The sequence below is a fragment of the Myiozetetes cayanensis genome, unplaced genomic scaffold (assembly GCF_022539395.1).
Source record: "Myiozetetes cayanensis isolate MyiCay16 unplaced genomic scaffold, myiCay2020 scf6-25, whole genome shotgun sequence".
NCBI lineage: Eukaryota > Metazoa > Chordata > Aves > Passeriformes > Tyrannidae > Myiozetetes > Myiozetetes cayanensis.
This window is the reverse complement of record NW_026087853.1, coordinates 15,975,020-15,997,629: the sequence shown is the minus strand read 5'-3', so window position 1 is coordinate 15,997,629 and position 22,610 is coordinate 15,975,020. Positions and strand designations below refer to the sequence as shown.

At 37.7% G+C, this 22,610-nt stretch overlaps 1 protein-coding gene across 3 annotated transcripts in view; it reads right to left on the bottom strand.

Annotated features, from left to right (window-relative positions):
- Positions 1 to 278: 278 nt before the first annotated feature.
- Positions 279 to 22,610, bottom strand: part of EML5 (EMAP like 5) — a 113,000-nt gene continuing 90,668 nt past the window's right edge. For 2 of the 3 annotated variants that reach the window (XM_050334928.1, XM_050334927.1), the window contains 11 exons: positions 19,965 to 20,138; positions 18,831 to 19,039; positions 17,043 to 17,200; positions 14,553 to 14,667; positions 13,880 to 14,068; positions 13,522 to 13,694; positions 12,126 to 12,288; positions 11,097 to 11,200; positions 9,419 to 9,572; positions 8,498 to 8,598; positions 279 to 8,172 (listed from right to left, as the gene is read on the bottom strand). In XM_050334928.1, the coding sequence (XP_050190885.1) occupies positions 8,136 to 8,172; positions 8,498 to 8,598; positions 9,419 to 9,572; positions 11,097 to 11,200; positions 12,126 to 12,288; positions 13,522 to 13,694; positions 13,880 to 14,068; positions 14,553 to 14,667; positions 17,043 to 17,200; positions 18,831 to 19,039; positions 19,965 to 20,138 (1,577 nt within the window). In that variant the 3' untranslated portion in view covers positions 279 to 8,135. Of the gene's footprint in view, positions 8,173 to 8,497; positions 8,599 to 9,418; positions 9,573 to 11,096; positions 11,201 to 12,125; positions 12,289 to 13,521; positions 13,695 to 13,879; positions 14,069 to 14,552; positions 14,668 to 17,042; positions 17,201 to 18,830; positions 19,040 to 19,964; positions 20,139 to 22,610 lie in introns of those variants that run through there. The other variant, XM_050334929.1, reaches the window with a different exon arrangement.

The window sequence follows — 22,610 nt, the reverse complement described above, 5'->3', positions numbered from 1 at the left end:
AACAAACCGCTTCATAAACCAGAACGATGAGAGATTATTGCTACTGTGCTCCAAGTGAAATACCACTTCACTTGAAAATAAATGCTCTTAGATGTCTCCATTTATACCAGGAAGAAAGAAGACACCATTTTGAATCTCTTTTTGAAGAATCCTTTTTTCCTACTGGGCACATTCTGTAATTTTCTCCTTCAAGAAAGTTACTGTGCCTTATGGCAAAAAAATAATCCACACACATGCCCATATATGTTTAAGTGGTATTAAAATAATGAAAAGTGCTGAGCAGTAACATAAATGCACTTTTTTATTAAATCCTTTTTATCTTTTGGGGAACTACATTTGCACAAAAATATACAAAAGAATTTCTTTTTACAAATATTTACATTCAGTATCAGAAAACAATGTTAGCTACATATTTTAAACTTAAATTTGACAAATATATTCTTGAATTCTGAAACTTAACACTCCAGGAAAGTATTTTTTAATTTTTTTTTTTAAATAAAGTACTCAAAGTTCATATTCAAATTTAAAAAAATTAATGCAAAAATCTGACATTTAATTTATGTATATGTGTGTATATATATATATATATATATACTTTAAATAAACATACAACATTGTTACAGGAATTAGATGTTCATGGTGGAAACCAAAATGGAGTACAGTTAAACCCATGATCCTTATCACAGTAATACACGACCAGACCTTTGGACTAGTTTAAAATACTTTTTTTTTTTCCTTTTTTTTTTTTTTTACTTTTTTTTTTTTTTTTTTTGTTAAAGCAAGAGGGATTATCTGACACACTCCATAATGAAACAACAAATCTGAACAGACAACTGGATTTTAAGCTTAAAGATCTACAGTAAAATACTTTCCTAAGGTGACCTGACCGGGGAGTGGAGGAGGAGAGGATGGGCTCTGGTGTTGTAGGGAGCACTGGAATGGATTTCCAGATGAAAGACTGCAAAGAATATCATTTTCTTACAGCATTTCCCAATGCCTTCATTAGCTGTCCCTTGCAGAAATAGCTGCCACCATGAAGCTGTTTTCTGTGTGAGATGAGGAGACAATAATTTGTAAGGGCAGCAGAAGACCAGAACCACCTCCATGGCTGCGCTTCATCTGTGCTGGGTTATAACTGACTGCGCAGTGTCCAGCGTGAGAAAAGGAGCTGCTGCTTTTTCTCTGCTAAAAAGTAGTGAATTAAATCAAGCCACAAAGCTAAAAGTGTTTAGTTGTTTTTTGGGTTTTTTTTCAGGGAACAGTTCTAATGCATTTACTGTTTGTTACATTATTTCAAGTTAACATTGTGGTCTTGAGCGTATTCTAATGTGAAATTTTACATTAAAAATGCCTTTACTTTCTTCACAAATCAGTAATGCAGCTTTTCCATTGCTTAATATACTATGCTGTATACCCATAACTGAACTAAAAAGCAGAAACAAAGCTTATAATTACCAGATACCTCTTAAAACAAACAAACGAGCTATTTCACACCTGAAACCACAACACCATGGTATGCAGTAGCAAGTAAAGGAAAAATAGACCAGAAATGTGTAAAGTACTACCCAACAGCACCAACATTTCACAAAAGTACAGGAAACCATTTTAATTTCATGCAATTTGTGCCTGTGTTCATGCTTGGTGTTTCCTTAGAAAAGGTATTTACTGGAATCCCAAAGAATACACAGTAGAGCACATCCTGGGTGCAACTGGTGGTTGAAAGAATCATGGCATTACGGCACTACCACTTCCAGCTCCACTGCATGGAAAGATCCCCCCCTCCTCCCCAGTCACAAGAATTTGCAACTAAGAGAATAGAAAATTAATTTTCAGCAACATAATGCTTGGTATTGGCTTTGTATTGCAAAGCACCCCAGTAAAAGCAAAGCTGTGGTAAAAGCTGACCTCTCTCAGGCTCTCCATTGGGAAAAATGTTTATTTGGCAGCTGGGAGGGGGGAGTTGGGATAAGGGCTTCTGTGGGAAGAAAGAAGAGTGGTAATAGCCAGAGCTAATGGATGAATAAATAGAGAATATTACATGAATAGGGGTTTTTTGTTTTCTTTAAAGGCTTATAATCCTGCAGAAGACAAACTAAAATAGCCCCTTACTACAGCCCTTCTTCAGAACCCACCAATGCAGCGCCTGTTTCAGCGATCTACATCTTTTTCCTTAAGCCCTCATCTTTTCCCCCATTCTTTTACAAGTGTAGAATGGTGTGAATCACACACATCTTTACATCACTGGAACAAACATGACAATAATTTGGGGGATATCTTTAAACACAAAAGACATTTGAGATTTGTTGGTTTTGGTTTGGGGTTTTTTTTTGTTTGTTGTTTCTCAATAAGCTCTCACATCACATCTGTGCCCAAACTGAGCCGGACAGATATGTGTTGCTAAGGGCAAAATCACTTTGTAGGGTCTTGGAGTTATTCCACAAACAGCAACAGAAACTCAGGAAACTCATATTTTGGCTTATGGAAGAGAAATCCAAAAATACCAAGTATAGAATACCCTACCTCTCACGTCCTAAACTCAACCGCCCTCCAGCAGGTGAAGAAGGATCAGTCCAGCTATTCATGCACAGATTTTGTGCTTCTTACAAAGAGCTGCTATGGGTAAAGGTCCAGAAGAACTCTACTGTCTTATTCCTGCTCAGATATATTTGTAGGCCTACATTACATTCACCTGACTTTGTATATGGAGTTCCATGGCAAGGAACCACCAAAGGAAAATTCAGCTCGTGTATGATCTGAATTGCCCTCTGCAGATACCTCTCTGTCACACCTTGATTTAAGTGTAATAGAGGCCACAGTTTCGATGTCTATCCTCTTAAATGTTGTGAATGCCTGGGAACAGAGCAAGAACTGATGAATAAAGTTTCAGTAGGAAAGAAATAAAAGAGGCAGTAATTGATACAGCTTGGTTATGAAGAGTTTTCTGTATAATATTTCTTTGGTTTAACATTTTTGTTTAAAGAACATATTTCAGAAGAGGCCTATTAAAACAATCCATATTTGGTTAAGGTGGAAAGATGAGTAGCATTTTAAAATACATCTTAAACTCTTCTGCCTGAGCTCTCAGTGCAGAGCACTTTTATCTTTGTAAGTACTTCCTTTGTTCCAGCATGCATCCACTGCCGCTGTGGGTGATCAGCATTAGCTGCTGAACCTCAGCGCTAAACAGGTGTCCCATAGGAACGGGAGTGGAGAGAGCAATGAACGGGAGTGGCTGCATCATCCCAAAAACAGAGAAACCAAACTTGCCTGCAGCCTTTCCTTGAGCTGTCTGCTGCTCTCCTTGCACTTCCCAAGCAGCCACTGAATACTTTCCATTTGAAACAAGGTCTTTGCCACCCACCACCAGCCATATCACTTCTTTGGTCCTGCCTTTGCCTATTCATGAGTGCTCTTTCCTCTGCTTTCCTTTCTTTTGCCTTTTCTCCATTATTATGATTTCTGGTTTCTTGTTACTGTTTCTTCCACCTTATGTTCCATAGTTCCAAAAAGAAATGGAAATTATAAGAATAGTGGAAATTACAAGAATTGCCTATTGTGACTATGCTTACACCTTTTGTTGTTGTTTTAAACTGGGGGGTAAGGAAGAGAACATGTGTTCCGTGATTTCCTTTTTTTTCTCTTCCTTCCTTTCCAAAAAAGTACTGAACAGGTTGGATTGCTGGTTTCACAGTCAACCAAAAAAGACAGGTGAAGGTATCGAGGTTTTGACTGGTTTGCTGTTACTAAACTGAGAAAGGGATGGCGAGCATTTACCTGTTCTGGCATCAAGTAGACTGGACAAAACCCACCTAGTACTTCTTAGTTACAAATTATTTTGGCAAGGAAACCCATTGTGGCTTTTATGCATATTATACACCTAAAACTAGTCGGTTGTTTTTTTTTTTCCCCCCTAAAATGAGATATGCAGAGTTCAAATCTGAAGTCAAAGTTAATTGAAGAGCAAAGCTGGGGGCAGTGACAGAAATGGGCTTGGTCTAACCACACAACAGTGATTGGTATAAAGAATGACAGCAGTCTTTGGCAAGCACATGGAATTATCCACATGAGCAAAAATCAAATGGTGCTAAAAACTTTAGGACAACAGATTGCAAGGAAGCATAAAAAAAAACCAGAACAAAAAAACCATACAAATGCAATACAACTAGGTATGTTTACATCACCGATGTGGCAATTTATTTTGTTACTTGCAGTCTTACTTCCCTTTCTGTAGAGTCTACAGGATGCTCCACTGTGTCCAAAACACTGACAAGACAACATCTGTCTACAGCTTATGCTAACAGAATTTAAAAAAAGAAAAATCTTAAAGGATTAAGGCTTGTCACATCCATGTCACTGACAATGAGATAGGGAACATGTCACCTTGCCCATTTAAGCACTGCATTTGAATCCAAGATCCTTTGCTTGTCACACCACGCACAGCAAGTCCAATACGGGACTCCAGTGCCCGGCTCTGGAGTCACCCCCATGTGCACGTGGAGCCTCGAGCGCTGTTGGTGCAACCCAGAGAGCGGGTGAGGTGCTGTGCAGGCAGGGGCTCAGGGCTTTTTGAAGGGCACTGTGTGTCTTGGCAAACTTGCAAGTCAAACAGCGGGGTTGGGGTGCTTTAGCAGCAGCTGAAAGAAGTGGATCACGGTTTTCATCTAAGCCACTCCTGAGTGCTATCATAGACCTGCTCTTGGTATTGAAGTCCTTTATTTCAGTCTAGTTTCTAGACTGGGGAGACATCCCATCTGCAATGTGCCTGCTTTCTGATGGTGGGTCAGCATTAACCTGGACTTGCATGAAGTTCAGTTATGCTGCAATTAATTTGCTAACACTGAAACACTGATATAGACTAAAGGTCCCAAAGATGTATGTTTGCCACTAACAAAAAAACAAGCTACAGGACAAAATCATCTGCTATCAGTGATTAAATTATAAAACAACTTTCACCTCCCCTTCCCTGAAGCTGTGTAACCACAGAAGAGGTTTTCTTCAGCTTCAGGCGGAGCCATCCTGCCCACAGTTCTCTCTGATGCTTTCAGATTAAAGTTTGTCACTACTCCCTCCACATTCCAGCTTCTTCCCTGACCTATCCTTCAGGATTCTGTCATCCTCTGACTTTTCTGTGGAACCAGCCTTGAGCTCCCTCTGGCTGTTGGAACAGACAGTCTGTTCCCACATACACATGCTTCCAGCACAGGTGGCAACAACAAGCAAGTTACTACAGTAGCACTTTATGTAAACAGCAAATGAGGCACAGTAGCAAAGCACCATCGCAGACAAGAAGACCAAAAAGACCACAAAACTGCCAACTTTGACTACACTTACAGCCAGCTCTTCCCTTCACACCTACAAAATATGCTCCAAACTGTCCTCAGGAAGAAAGCTGCAACTGAGGCTCTGCTCACTCCTCTCCTCAACATTTGTGATTGTTCCGAGCTGGCTGATGCCATTTTACCTGGCAAACCACTGAGCAGTTTTGCCAGGGAAAATACTAGCTACCAATATGGGCTGCAATAGGAGGAACAATGCTGGTAGTTTAGTTTTTTTAAGAGCTCCTCAGCTTCCAGCTCCCATCCCAGCCCTTTACAGAAGTGGTGAGGTTTGGAAGAGAGTAGAGAAGCAGAAGATCTGGAGGCTCAGCCCATCAGCCTTGGAGCTCCCAGGGCAGCCCTGCTGCAATTCACCCACCCGATTCTTGCTCATCTTTCACCTCTGGCATGGCCTTGGGGATTCCTCAGGGCAAAAGCACCAATGGACAAATCATCAGTGGAGAGGCACAGCATTAATGAAGGGGTAGGGGGAGGGAGGAGAAGAGAAGAGAAGAGGACCAGTGACAGGGATCCGAGAAACAAACCCTCTTGATCCACATACCTCCTTCATCGAGTGAAGGCCTATGGAGGAGCTCATTAAGTGTAGGATTTTGAGGGGAAAACACAGAGATAGAAAAATACGGACTTTGATCTGGTAGTCTGAGTAGGACAGACTGAGGGAGCTCTTAACAGTCATCCATCATGATCCAATGAAAGGCAACTTTAAAATAGAGGCAGGACAAATGTTACTTCAAGTCAAGAAGTCCTGCAGAGACACATTTAATAAGGGATAGAATCATAGCCATAGAATAGCACACTGCAACCTATTTGTCTGGTATAGATAAGATTTAAATGCCAGAGACTAATTTTCATATAAAACAAGCAGGCAGGGAACAAGGTTATGAGACAGATTAGGTCTAATCTCAATTCTTACATGTAATTCCCCTAAAGTAAAAAACATTACCAGCAAGATCTCCCTGTACACTCATGACCAAATCCACACAGTGTTTGCTCCTGTAGAATAGCAGCTGCATGACTGGCAAGACTTTGCTAAGAACCATCATGCTGAGAAACCTGATAACTCTTTAGTTCATAAACTTCTTCAAAATAAATATTTGTTATAGCTTGATATATAAAATATATTACCTAAGACAGTTGGGTAACTAGCTTTGTATAGCACATAACAAGCCTTTTTGAACCTAGGAGAGCACAGAGATTTGGCTCAGTGACTTTTCTCCTTCTTTTCTACCTGCAAGCCTTCCCATTCCCTCTGTAACCACCATGCACACAATATGCTCAGAAGGAGAGATGAGGTTTGTTTCTTTTTTGCTTATATCTGGCACAAAAAAATGCAAGAGATGAATTATACCAAAGCCTACTGACAGACCTAAACAAGTGCCAGTGCCAAAGGAATGCTGGCTTACACAGAGAAAGAGAGCTCTATGGTCACAGCAGAATACCATGATGAGAGCAGTGCTGATAATTACTGACTTTGTTCCCTGCTATGTTGCATGAAAATTAACTGTTTGTAATGCATCTTTGTGACATGATTTAGACAAACAGCTGATGAAATCTTCCTCACTTGTACCCAAAACACAGCTTTGTTCAGGTTTTTTTTACCATTTAAATGTTTTTCCAGTCTCAGTTATGTTACAGGGTAGAATAAATGCTAGAGATGACAGCAGGTCCATTTAAAGAAGGATATGATTGGACATCTTTTACAATCAGAAGAGAAATCTGAGAAGAGACCTCTCCCAGATAGTCCTAAATCTGTTAAAAAGATCAAATGTACAAAATATAATGCTTGGAAAGTTTATATTCTCTCTGAATCTCCCTTATGATGCTGAGAAAATAAAATGAATTCATATTGCTATGAAATTCTGTTTTTGCCACTGGTGACATCTGAAGCTTTATTGATTAAGAAGACTACAAAATCCTCACCCTAGTCCTCATTTCCAGCATGGAGGCTAACAGCCCAGTCAAGTAACACAGCAATAATCTCTCTTCCACTGAGAATACTTTTATTCACAAGGCAAAAATTGGAGTTAGACTTTTAGGTAGTGGGAAAGGCACTCGCAAAGTGAGCAAATCTATTTTTGCTCACAGAACTAATTTAATGTTTAAGTGCAACAAAAACACTAAATTAGCCATGAAGATCATGCATATCCAACGGCTTTCACCAGACATGACTGTGACCCAGGCCCCTAAATACAGAAATATTTCAGTCCTAAGGAATCAGCTCTATTATTTTCTGCTTCACCAAATGATGTTTCCTTCTGACCAGCCATAGAAATATAATTTCCATTATAATAATTAAACCTTTATTAAAATACTATTTATTTGTGAGTTAATATATTGTCTCTTTCAGTAATAAAATATGGAGTACTCTTTTTATCTATGCTATTTAGACCTCAACTTAAAAGGAAAAACATTCATGCTGAAAATAGATCAATGTACAGCACTAGGTCAGAAATAGAATCGCTTGATTAAAACCCCAGGAACTTGCTGTGAGACTGTACATTGATTAACAATTCACTTTTTCCTTTCATCCACATATTCCATTTTCAACATCTGGCAGTGAGTGGAATACAAACCCGGATTAGCTGATACTGAAGCAAATCTAGCAGCCTCAGCACATCTGTGACAGTCCATCCTTCGGGCAGACTCTTGGTATTTGTCTTTCAGAGCCAGAGTGCTCTGTGTCTTGGGGCAGCACCATTTCTTGCACATGCAGGGCACAGTAGAACGTCACATTGCAATCCTGGGTATTTCATGCCTGGTACTTCATGCAGTGTCCTCTTGCAGGTCTCCATGTCTCTCTCAATGAGGCATATGCACACATTTCCAAACAAATAAGCTGTGTTTTCAAGTAGATATTAAATACGAAAGATAGCAGAATACAATGTTGTTAAAAGAAATGGCTAACATAGCCAAAAGAAAAATTTCAGTTAAAAGTATGATGCTCTGAATATAGATGTTAATGTTTTAACTTATTAAACCTTAACTGTTCACATTAACATTTGGGCTATTTATTTTGTCACAAATACCCTTCTCTTTATTGCACAAGCAGGAAAGCAAGCACACGGATAAAAAGTTGAAGGCTGAACTTGAACTTTACATTGTTATGGACTGTCCATGTGTACTGCTGTGTACTTTTAGACAGTAATGGAAAGGATACATACCTGCAGTCGTCCCCTCCGGCACTGACCACATATCTATCTCCACTTGTAAATCGAATATTAGTTAAGTGGGCAGAGTGACCTAAAAATCGTTTGTGTTTTGCCTGAAAAAAATACCCAAACAACAACAGAATGAGTCTAAATATTCTATGGCCTTCTAAATCAAACAAGGCATGCATGGTTTTAATGAACCTTTCTATTGAATCACATATCTGTATCATTCAGAAGTTACAGAGGTTATCAAATGTGAAAGATCTCCTGAAGGAGAGCTACACTGAGCTGCAATGCAGAGTGAATTGTCACCAAATGAGAGAGCACTGGTAAACTGGGAACAATGATCAAGCTGACACAATACCATGAAATATATCTTGTCATATGATTAACTTCTAAGTTTTGTGAAAATTCTTAACAGTGAAAAAAAAAATTCATTGTAATTTTGTTAGCAGTTTACACTGTGCAGTCTCAAATCTTGAAAATTAAGAGTGAAAGCAAATTAAAAAATCATCATCAATTAAAATTATAAAAACAGTGAAACAAACTGACAGTGTCAGTAAAAAATCTGTAAACCCTTCATCCATGGAGATACACAGATGGGACTAAAATCACCAGCTGTCTTCCGCATCTCTCAAAAGGATCAGAGATGTGTAAACTACTAAGGGCTTTGAGATTATGAAGGCCCTATGCTAATGCAGGCTGGCAGAGAATATCAGCGTACACAAGAGGTTACTGCAAGAACTCTTGCACAAAATGGTAGGAAAACTCTGAGGTGAAACATGCTTACAAGACTATGGAGCTAAAGTTACATTAAAAAGTTCCAAATTTAGAGAAGAAAATATTTCAATCATATGTCTTCTAGACAAAACGAGACAAAAGAACGTAATATCAACAGAGTTGTTGCTGTAACTGTGCAAAAACAGTTCTTACAAATTTTTCAGGACATGGAAAGTCAAACAGTTTGACCATGCCAAAATCATCGCCTGTTACAAGATTGATTCCCGAGTGAGAGACACAAGCACAGTTTACATCAGCTTTTTCAGCATGCCTGGACCAGATTCCAATTACTTCATCCCCAAGAACACTGAAACAGAAGAGCAAAGAGATTCTTTTGAAAACCACAGCAAAAACAATGGAGTAACAAAATGGAAAGCTGCTCTCATATTGTAACTAGTTCCATAAAAATGCAATTTTGACATTTCATTCTCACACATACATGACTTGTATAAGTTTTATTCTGTAATTAATTTTTGTATCATTCTATAATTGTTTTTGAAACTGATTCAGTGATATAATTCCCAAAATAATGTGGCCCATGTCAACACTAAGAAGCAGAAGTGAAATCAAAAGTACTAATACTGTCCAGTGAGGCATTCAGCAAAAGAGAAAAAAAAGAAGAAAAAGAATAAAGAAAGGACAATAGAAATAGAATGGCATAGCAAAAGTGTTAGATGAATAAGTTTCAGCTTTTGGAAAATAAAAAATCATATATTCTCATTATAACTATGTTATGTTGATTCTGTAACATTTTCATAACAATTGCAAGTTTCTCTGAGTCCAGTAAAGGTTTAATTATTTTAAGATTCCAGAAAATTGCCTTTGCAAAGCCTTATAAAAAGGCTTTTATTCAGTTCTCCTTATTATGTATATGCATACTTCCAAGAATGTACAGAAACAAGCAACTTATCATTTGTTAATAGGTGAATTATTTGGAATTTTTCTGTGATTCTTTCCCCTCAATTCAGAGCACAGTACATTACATTCAAAAAGGTATGATTTACATCAGACATGCTGAATTGGGTCAGAAAATACCAGAAAATACCAGTTTCTTGTTTTCTTATCAAAGTAGTGACAAAAATGGATTACCCAAACAAAAACCAGAAATCTAGCAAAATGAGTCTTTCAGAGCCCTCTAAATGCTTACAATTTTAGTTATGTCTTGCAGCAAATAGTCAGGATTATTATTGTTTAAAGTGGTTCATGTGTGGAAAACTTTCATGCATTTATTCTCAATTTTTGTCGGGTGAGGGTGATATCTGAGGGTGATAATTAGAGGACAATTTCTGAAAGCAAGCAAAGGAGACTGAAATAAGGCACAAAAAAATCAGATTTGCATAGAATAGAAAAGAAATTATCTTGAAAGAAATATAATAACTTTAATGCACTTAAAAGTACTTTTGCATGCCTTGTAATAAGCAAATGTTAATAGTAACTTTATTATACAGATACGATTAGTCTAATACTTTAAATAAACTTGAATTACCCCAGCTGTGTATTGTCTTTTCAAGCTTTCATATGTACTCTCATCACTATTTTGAAGTAAATAATGCAAGGGTTGCACCAAAGGAGCCAGAGATACCCAGAGAGCAGAAAGGCACCTTGTGAGAGATCAGTTTTTATCGTCCTCACTGGTCAGACAGCTGATGTCTGATGAGGGAATCTGCTGTGTGCTGCCTTTTGCTGTGCTGCTGATCTGTTGCCAGAGCAGATGCGTGTACTAAAAGAAAACACCTGACTGAATGAAGGGATGAAATACACTTTTAAACAGTAGGTGCTTCTTCTGGGAGTTACAGGTGTTTTAACGGGTGTAAATATGCAAATCATTTACCTTGTCCAAGTAGCCCATGTTATTCTGTCAATCACAGCCTGGTCCACAAGCTGTTTTCCTGAAGGCACTTCATACACTTGCCTTTTGTAAGACCCCGTAGAGACCTTTGAGACAACCACAGAGAATTTAGAATAGATTAACTTGATTTGAAAGATGTAAGTATAAATGTAAAGGGCTTTGAAAACCATTTTCTTGACCGTTATCTCTTTCTCCATAAAGTAACTTAGCTATTTAGAAAACTTGGTCAGTGAGTTGAAAACTCTCAAAAATCCATAGAAGCATAAAGCAACAGTGAGAAAGCATAAGAAATCTTAATATTTTAATGTCTAATTAATAAAAAACAATTGAAACATCTCACGTTCTGCACATATTAATTTTCTCTATACATTGTGTACTAGTGCTTGTGTACAATCAAATAAGGCAAAATAATTTCCTGTCTTTAAAACTGATGCAAAAGCATTCCTCTTTTGATTTTGATTCCTCTGCTGATTTGTTGATGAGAGAAGCTTACTTTTCCTCTCAAATGTGAGTAAAATATAGAAAGCAAACTATACAGACTTCATTTTGATTTTAAAAACTTTCTTGAGCCCTCCTATGGTTGGGAGTTGCAACACCACGATTTTGGTGCCACTCCACAAAGGCCAGCACTAAAATGACTTGTAATGCCATCATTGGCATTACCCTGGTCAGAGTACAATGGTCAGAGTCCAGGGCCCTGCCTGGGCCCTGCAGAATGACAGACTGTACTCCTTCCTCTTTTAAGATGGTCCATCAGCATCAGAGCTAAAAAAGCAAGGAGACACAGTGATCTTGAAATCTGTTTCTCATTTCTATGCTTATTTCTTGTATTTAATCTCCAGGAAAACTATTGAAAATTAAAGGCATCCACTTAGCACTACAACAAAGTAACAGTCTAGTGACAGCAACATATTATCAACACTTAGTTACAAAACTTAGAAGTAGTCAAAGGAGAACATCTGCAGAGCAGCTGTTTTTCATTCAGTACCTTGAACAATTAATGACTGATACCTGGAGATAAGAGCTATCAGCAGAGAAGTCCATCTGGATCACAAAACTTGGGATATCTTTGCAATAGCTGATTCGATTTAGTGTGGGACCCAAAGTCAGATCATAAAAATCCACTGCATTCTCACTGGAACCGACTGCTAAGTATCGAGAATCTGGGCTAAACCTGAACAGACAAAAGGGTTTTATGAACACAGGTCAGCACATACAACAGATCCAAACATTTGAGAAGCACGGGTAAATTTGCATTTCAAGTATCTGCTATCCAGAACTAGATGGAGGTAGAGTATTTAGTCTGCTAAGCAGGGAATGCATATCCAGTCGAAGGTGGCAAAAATTTTGGTACAGATGACACATATAAGTGAACTGGGAACATCTCCTGAATACTTCTGTTCATTACCTGACGTCATGACCATCTCAATGGTCTAACAAATTATGGCATGCCCCTGATGACTTTGATTCTCTGATGCTAAACTTACAAGGTTATGAGCTAGAAAAATTAAATGGTGTAAATGAAGAAAAGCCGGAGGTTCTATATGAAACGTTCTGAAAAGATGTGAAATCAGACCTTCTGTCTGCCCAGTGTATCTTCACACAGTGGTTTCTTTCCTCTGGTTTTCCTTTCTAGCCTTCAATAGCTTCCTGAGCTGAAAAAATTCCTCACAACCCCTTCTGTGTTACTAGGAAGTTTCTTTAATTCTATTCTCTCTGAAATGTATCTTGGGAGAGCTTTCTGATTCCAACAACCCTCTAACTCCCACAAGGTTCCTGTTTGCTCATATTTCTCTCTCATCTCACTTTGCTCTCCAAAAGCTTTCCTTAGGTGATCATGACCAGTTCATCTCAAAGAAGAAACATCTTGTCCTCCACTCAGGAAATGGCCAAATTTTACTTCTAACTCCTTTCTAGGAAAAACAAAGAGCAAACTGACAGACAGGCATTTCCATTATCTCTCACAATCCAGTCTTAGCCTCTAAATTTCTGATTTCATTTTACCTCTGACACATCATCTCTTACCTGGAGTGTGCCAAACACACCACACAGCTCGGTGTCATTGGCAAAGGTGCTGAGATTGCACTCAACCCTACTGTCCACTCTGCCAAGAAAGATGTTAAACAACAACAGCCGCAATGCCAGCCACCGAGGAACACCACCCATCACTGGTGCCCATTCCATCAGTCTTTTTGACCAATAGCTCTCTCTCATCGTCATGTACCTCCTCCTTCCTTTTTATCCCCGGTATCAGAGTAATCACAAAAGCCCCACAATTCGCTCATTGATTCCAGCTCTCTGAAATATTATTGCAATGCTCCTCAGAATACAAAACAGTATTTTTAAAACTCAGAATATTAGAGATTTCTAGCATACTGCAATAGACAAAGGGATTATATTTTCTGACCTGATATCTTGAATTGCTGATCTTCTGTCCCTTTTTTTCCCCCAAATTTTTAGAGAGGTCACAAGCAAGATAATAAATTCTCCATTTTTCATGCCAATGGCTACCATATCGCCTTCTGGGCTGTAACAAACAGTACGAGCTGCATGTCCTAAGCTGACTTTGTTTAGCATCTTCTGTGAAGAAATAAAACCCCAAAATAGTAACTGTTATTATTTGTCCATATTTTAAAAGCACCTTACACTAATAGTTTGTTAACATGTATCGGATGGATTATTCTCAGAATTCATTAAAAACCAAGTTTCAAGTCTGCAACACCATCATAAGCCTTTTTTTTTTTTTTTCCTAAACAACTACCTACCTTTTCAACAATATCCCAGAGTCTTACTGTGCCATCTTCTGCAGCAGAAAGGAAAAAGTCTCTGGATGGATGCGTGGCTAGGCCCCAGATTGGTCCATCCATATGACCATTAATTAAAATGTTACATGCAGCATTTTTCTCTCCAACTTCAATTATTTCAGCATTTCTTGTCCCAACGAGAATTTTCCCCTTGAACAATAGTGAAGAAATTATCTCTGATATAATATATTAACCACTCATGATGAACAGTAATAAAGATATAATCTAGAGCTACAGTTCTGTCGAGAAAATTTGCTTAAATTGCATTGTTAAATAATTAGTTACTTTATATATTTTAAACTCCTCTGATTTATTGAAGTACAAAGCTGTATAGAAATCATGATGCTAGTTGAGTTATTGCTTGTAATATGATACTTGATATTTGATATCTGAAGTGTGAAAATAGAAAAGAAATAATCGTCTTTAATAAAAATATATATGAATATTATCCTAAGTAAGACTGACGTCTCACAAAGTAGATGTTCTTCTGCTGCAATATCATTGTAGACACCTTCTAACTAAAGCTTTAATTTCAAATAGTAATTACAAGAGAAAGCAGAGGTCATTTATCTGTTATTTACAGAACCACCTACAAATTATAAACTTTATTTTACAGACAGGAGGCTTTCTTTACCTTGCCTCTACAAACAGAACGAACACAGTCTGTCATTTGTCCTGTCTCTAGTCTGAAGGCACGACATCTTTTTAGCTCTTGATCCCATAGCTTAACTGCTCCTCCTTCCTTTGAACTATGAAGACATCAGGAAAAACCATGAGTATAATGGCTGGCACAAAAAAGACAATTAATATAAGAAAAAACTATGTTATTTAACATAATATATTGCAAATGAGGCATTTTTAATTTGTTTTTACTGAACAGCTGAGTTAATATGCTGAGCCTCCTAACTAAGCAAGACATTCTGATTCCAAGTTCTTACTGTACTACTTTACAGAACAAGTTGAGAGATGGGCACTGCTCAGTTTAGTCTGAATGAGCTGCCCTGAGGGAATTTGTCTAGTCATAAGAACAGTTAAGTGTGTGAACACAGTACCATCCCAATAATAACACAGGTAGAGATTATCAAAATATAGTTGAGGAAAACAGGAACGGTATGTATTTTTCTTCTGTGAAATAAATGACAGAAGATTTTCACTTTTGTGAAAATGTCACTATTTTCATTGGTATGAAATAAACGACAAAGATATAGCAGAAAAAACACACATTAATTGCACAAGACACCCAACTAGTAAGTATTAATTATGCAAACACTAAGCACTTCCCACCCACTTGCAAAAAAACCCTGGTATTTCAGTAAAGAACACACTCAAAACGTTTCTGAAAAAGAGATAATGTTTACTGAATCAGTTATAAATCTGGCATTTACAGCTGAGCTAGAACATGCCTTCACAGAGAAAAGAATCTCTCCTAACAGACACAAAATACAACGTTCCACCATACTGGCTGCCTGTGTTACAACTCTGATTACTGAATGAACCCTGAAAAAGAACTTCAGAAAGTTTAATTAGAATTACTGGGTTTGTACTATTATTATGAAAAGAACTGTAATGAATTATAAATTCATACTCCTTACAATAGAAAATTCTTTGCTTCCCACTAGCACTGTCCTGACATATCATACTCATCATACTCAGCAAAAGGATTTTACCAAAACAGGTGGATGAACTGCAACTAAGAATGCCCAGGCAGAAGCAAGGATGCAATCTTCCTAAATGAGAATTTTTTTTGCATTCTGCCAATACTTCATTTTCCCACAAGAGATGAACTCTTGATTCTTACTGGTTTTCATTACTATTTCTTTCAGATCAAATACTAAAAATTAGAAGTCTCTAAAACAAGTAGTAGAGAGAACATCCTCTAAATAAATTTACAACAATGTTTACAAATACTAAAAGAAAGTATTTCAAACAAAGGAATAAGTAAGATTTCACCTTGTCTGAAAAGATAGTAAGTGGCCTGTGTCCTGCAAAAGGGGACACTATCATGTCATCAGATGGACCATATTACAGCTGAAGTGTTTTTTTTCTTTTATCATTAGCAAGGCACTAAAAAAAAATTAAAATGCTTGAGGAGATAATTTGTTTACAGCCCCAGAAAAAAATGATCTTGTTGCACCTTAGATTTAAAAGAAGACAGCTTGCCTCTGCCATCATAACTCTGCCATCATAAGCATGTCTTTCCTTTGAAAGAAGTTGCGCACTATGCTGTAAAATTTATCACTCATTTATTTAATCAGAATTGTGTAAATTACTGGAGTTAACAACCTCAGTACATTTTCAAAAAAAAAGTAACCCTCAAGAACTAGTTAACTTCTTAGTACTTAAAGTTAAATGGAGGTTGGAGCTAGAGAATATTTAAGGTCCCTTCCAATGGTAACCATTCTATGATTCTAAACTTCAAACTAAATCTTTTTGCCTCCTCTCATAAATAATCCTCTGATAAATAGTGCTGAACCATTTAGTAACATAAGGTAATTTCAAGGCTACTTTTGTTTATAATAGTTCAGTCATTTTCAGCTTAAGGAGGTAGAACTGTATTATCTCTTTAATAATTGTGTATTTGTACTAGGAAAAACATTACCTGACTGATGTAATGCAGTATAATTGATAATGCAATATTACTAATAACCCATTCACGTAATTTATTTTACACTTGTCTATTATTTTTAAACAAAATAGTGTAAAGTCAGCGTAAAGTACCTGAAGAAGCCTGCACATATGCTTCAGAAAGATGACTGTTATCATGAAGTTAAAATGATGAAGAACTACTTGTACAGCATTTAGAGTCTGATTCATGCCCCTTGGCTTTAGGTAATTAAGCATGGCACCCTTGTCAGGGGCTGGAGTTTTACAGGATCCTAGCAACCCTAAGCTTTCTCTTATAATCAGTGGGAAAACACAGGTAGTTGAAGCTCATATGGGGTTAACCTGCACTTTGGATGCAGTGGCTACTCTTTTTCCTAAACCTGGTCAGGGATCCGAAAAGGGACTACTCTTCTAGCTCTGATGTCTCAGCTGCCTAGTGTTAGATGGGATGAATCCAAACCATTTTTAAAGAGTACATGTGCATGAACTAAAAAAAAAAAAAAAAAGAAGGAAGACTCACGGCCTTTCTTTGCCTCCTGTAACAATCAAACCATCTCTTAATGTGGTGTACATTGTGAAAACAGGTCCGTTGTGAGCTTTGGCCACAATTCGTATCAACACGTGATCTTTCCAAACACAAACATCTCCACTGATAGTACCTGTAAATGTCAAGTTATTCTGAAAAGGGGAAAAATATACTCATCATCTGATTCTGAGTAAGACAGGAAGAAAAACATTAAAAAAAGAAAAGATCATCACCATTTGTACCATAGGCTAAATTGCTTTTATTTGCTGCTGTAGAAGAAGAAACTGTGGAAGAAGCAATAAGAACCTCTAGAGACAAAACTGAGCTACTATATTCCTTCTTGAAGTCTGAAACATGCTCTGCACTGCAAGAAGAAATGCAACAACTTAAGCTTCATCCGCATGGTTATCTGTGCTTTCAGGCTATCAAGTGTACAATTTGTAGTAAAACAGTAGAAAATCACAGTAAGGAACCTGTTATTGAGCAAAACTGTTTCACTAACTTACATGAACAGTCCTCAAATTCAGCATCATGTGTAGTAGTTCAGAGTATCACTATGCATTACAGATGTGGCATGAACACTTTCCTTAACTGAAGAGGGTTGATGTTCTACATCTTTTTTTTTAAGAAGTGTGTGCGTGTGTGTGTATCTAGTAAAATAAAAGAGGATGAGAAATGAACTTGAGAGCAGATCCTCTGATTATCCTCACAGCGTATCTGTTAGGCCCTTTCCAGCTTCTGTTTAGGGACATGTGAACTAGCTCCTTCTGAGACCAATTCAAGAGGAACCCTCCCAGAACTGCTCCCTACATGGAATACGGAGAACTCGCTGGGTTTGGCTTTGTTCAGTTTGCACAGCATTTCACAAAACCCCTGCAAACTCTGCATCCTCAAACAACCTCATACCAAACCCTAGGCCATTTCGCATACAGCCTGATTCTCACACTAAGAACCTGTCTCTCCATGAGAAAGTTCACAGAGGTTTCCCAAACTCCTTACTAATGCCTGGGTTGTGCATCAGTAACAGTTATTATTTGGAAACCATCTTGTTTCTTTGCAAGACTCTCTTTTAAATCAGTCAGAAAGCTCATGAAACCACAGGCCAGTTACAGTTTCAAAAAGAGAAATCTATGGTGTAAATTCAGTCTGGACCAAACAGGCAGATCACTAAACAGGATAGGGATGCACATAAGGAAAGTAAAGCACCACTTCCCGAAAGAAATTTGCGGCCTTCTGCCCAGCTGAAGAGATGAGTGCTGCTCATACAGAGCGACTCCTGAAACAGCAGTGTCATGGTACTTAGCAACAAGGCCTGCACATGTCAAAAACACCCCAAAGCAAAACAGTACCCTGCTGTGGTTGTCTAACAGTGTCTAACAGTCACAGACATTAACAAATGCCCCAGGACAACGCTGCTCTCTGATCAGCCATGAGCAGTAATACATACAGATTATAATAGAATCACCTCCAGGTGGGCATAAAATTAGTCTCATTTCTACTGTTTGGATTAAATACCAAGCAGCATTTTATAAGCCCAAAAGCACCTATATTTGCTTCTCTTGAAAACATACAAATCCATAATCTTCTTTTCTTTTCTGTTCTAAAGAAAGCTGGTATTAGTTCTAATTAGCAGGCAGGTATTAGAATTGCTAAACTGAGTTTAATAAAACAACTAACATAGTCATTACCAGGTTAGAAAAGTCTCACTGAACTGAATAAAGGCAGAAGGATAAAAACATTTTTGTTTGTATGCATTTTCAAGTAATTTGTTGAAGTACATACCGCTCCAAAAGCTACAGATAGCATTGTCTGCATGCGGGCATCTTCTATGGAGCTCAGCAGCCCTTTTTTACTGAGAAGAGCTCTTCCAGCCAGTGTCCAGAACCTCACATGTTTTACTCCCACAGAAACAAACTGGGTGTCTGAATCTGGTCTGAATTCTGCTACAAATATACGCTGGTTATGTCCGGCTCGGCTGGCAATTTTGGCACCTGGCAGAAAGAAAATGAACATTTTGAACTAGCTGAGAAAAATACCATTTCCAGTTAAAAAATGTTAAAATCATCTTAACCAATATGAAGGTTCCTTAGTTGCCATTTTAAATCTGTATCAACTCTTAAGAAGGAGAGCATGAGATGAGCATGTTCTGACTGAAATGGCAGTGAATGCTGCATGAGCTTTTACCACACACCCTTCATCCTACCTAAGATTGTATAAAGATCCACCTGATACTGTGTCCATCATTAGATGTAGCTAGACAAGCTGTGAAAGATCATTTTCTATTAACTTGATAGCTGATCTTTAAACTTCTGAGAGTTACTAGTTGATCAACAGAAATCCCCAAAGAGAGAAGTAAACCCCAAAGACCAGAGAATCAGACTCATAATTTGGGCATGGCTTTGTCAGATAGAAAGAAGATGAGAAAGGAGCTCACCAAACTGCTTTAGCCTGAATCCTGAACACAGATCAAAGCTGATCTGAAAACATGTAGTATAGCTTAAGACACCAACTACATAAGATGCATGGCACCACATTTCTACAATTTGCAATTTTAGGGAATAATTTTATAACAACCTAGTCAGTAATCAGACTTTGGAGAAGAATAAGAACAGAGAAGAATGAAATAATAATAATAATAATAATACATAAATAATGAAAACTACATTTTTCTTTATTCTGGCTGAAAATCAGTGAACTATCTTGATCTTAACACAATAATGTCAAAGGATATATATTAGGCAGTTACCAGAATGGGTAAATACATTTATTTAGCTCATGTTGTACAGAGCATAGCACACAGCATTTCTTGTAATAATTTTTGATCTTCTGATATTTTAATGTTACAATTGCTCTTGACTCAAGCCAACATACCTCTAAAAATATAAACACATTCTACAAAATCAATCACTTTCTTACCTTCCTGCCACTTCCAAATGGTAATGGTATGTTCAGGATCCAGCCCCACGGACAGCAGCAGTTTGCCAGTGGCACTGAAACTGACTGAGCAAACGCCCTTTGAATGGTAGCACCGCAGTACTGACAGTGTCTGTTTGTTCATTGCATCCCACACATGGATAGAAGGAGCTGTAGCTACACAAATATAACAACATATCATTCGTATACATTTTCAAAATGTCTTATAATTTGCTTAAAGTCAAACAGTTAATATTTTTTAGTAAGACAAATAAAATTGTTGTGACCAGACAAGGAAAAAAAGAAAGGAAAGAAAAGAGATTTTGGCCTCCCTTTGGAAACCAATTTACAGTAAACAGGATCACTAGGTAGAACTAGCAAGGTCTCATTATATTACCAGAGATGAAAACTTTGCTTAATGTGTTATGGGACTTCTGAAGTACAGAAGAAGTTCTGACAGCCAGCTGTCTTCTCCTGGTTTTTTCTCCTAGTAAAACTTAGATCAGCATGCTAACTCAAAACACTCCATAAATATTGAGTGGCTTATCAAGAATGTAATTTCTATGGGGGCTTTTGGACAACTGATAGCTACAGAGAAATTAGTTTACAGCGCAAGGCCAAAATCTTCTTTCTACAAAATGGTCATCTGTCTGAAATGCATGCCCTCTTAGGAGAGTGTCAGCTCAATCATCATCCTGCTTACTGATGTACAAGAATTAGGGTATTTAGTTTGCATTGTTTGGACTGCAAGCTCTTTGCAGTAAAAACTGTCTTTCCATGCTACTAATGTATGTGATTATTTGTACCATAATGACAGCTAGGTTTTTCCCAAACACAATGTCTTCTCAAAAGACCTTGTAATCCACACACAGTTTCCAAACTCTGAACAGTATCTAGGGTATTTCCAGGACAGTAAGATTATCAAACTTCTTCTGATCTCTAGTAAATTTGACTGCAGAGTCTGGAAGTTATCGGTTCTTGTCATAGACCCAGATTCACACAAACTAAATTCTATTTCAGCTTCATCCTTTGTGTTTTTAATCAGCTAAATCTAGGCCCTCAAAGGCACACACATGATGGGAAACAGTAAGCACAGGGACCTAGGCAAAATTTTAGCCCCATGAAACACAGTTCTTGAGCACAATCTCACACCTGTTCCAAACTAGTCTTTAGAAAAATCTTCCTAATTTCTTTTCTTTCACATTGGAATTTCCCCTCATGGCAGCAATACGGTGTCATCATTACCTCTTGAAAGGTACTACAGCATAGTATGGACATGCCATTAAAACAGAAAAAACGGGGGTTGACAACAACTGGCACATCCCAAAATTTTCAGCAAACTCCTTGCTGTCCTTACAGGAAGCTGAGGGAAGAGAAAGCTTTATTATGGCTCTGAACTGGTTTTTTTCTCTTCAGCACTCCCCTTGGTAAAACTCTGTATCGTCCTTGACCTCTGCATCTACCCAATAACCTTGGCCAGAATTTTCCTTTTGGGTGGCAGACAGAAAATTTCACCTAGATTTCCTGAATAAGAACTGAAAAAATCTTTCAGAGCAAGATTTGCAGGACAGAGGACATGGACTCTGGGATCCTCCTACTTGATGGAGTTTGTCTGAATGTCTCTGTCCTGACACTGCATCCTGCTTGTGGAGTAGTCAACACTCTCATAGGAGAGATTTTCTAAAGTATCATCTACTTCTGAGAGCAGTTAGATAAAGCTACCATGGGCTGGCAGGACAAAAAATATCTTCAGCAAGGTGGAGAAAATCTACAGCAAGTTATTAGGCTGGAATGGCAAATTAAGTTTCCTATTACAAACACTACTGCTTCAAGAACCCCTGCATCACTGTAGACAACTGAAAATTGGAACTAGAAAAGCAAAAGTTTTTGCTTAGAAAGTTGCCAAATAGCCATGGATAAATTTTAAGTGAAACTATCCAACTTTCTAATGAAGGCAGGCAGTAGCTTGGATTCCAGACTAATGGTTCCACAAAGGAGAAAAAAGTAAGAGTGCTCATTTCAGGCCATGACAACAGAATTTAGTTATATACACAAGCTCAATCTAAAGTTGCAGTAGAAAGAAGGCATGTGAGACAGGGAAAGTGTCCAGACACCATATGCAGGACCAAAGATGTTCTTTCATATAAATAGCCATATAATCACTGATTTTTTTAACAGGTTAAAAGTGTGGGAAAAGGTACCTATATTCTTCCTCCCATCCTTAGAGCAAGCACAACTTGGCATATTTAAGAGAAGTCAACACACATTAAGGATGTCATTGTACATCTGTTCTTCACAGAACAAGCTTTAGGTCCACATGATTATTACACTTTCTAGTACACATGAACACACATTTATGCATCTCTGAAGATTCTTCATAAGACAATTATGGGTACTCAACAATGAACTCATTTACACATGATGGTGATGAATTTTTAAGATTACAGTTGAAAAAACAACACGTTAATAAAAAATAGCTCAGTCAAGACTGTCAAACTGTCAAAGACTCAAGATGATACAGGAAAAAATTAAACTGACATCATAACAACATTTTGGATCAGTGGTAGTAACTGCATGACAATTGTACACAAATGTGAAAGGTGATTGTTTTTTTCACTCAGTCACCTAGGCCTCCTCAATGGAATTTAC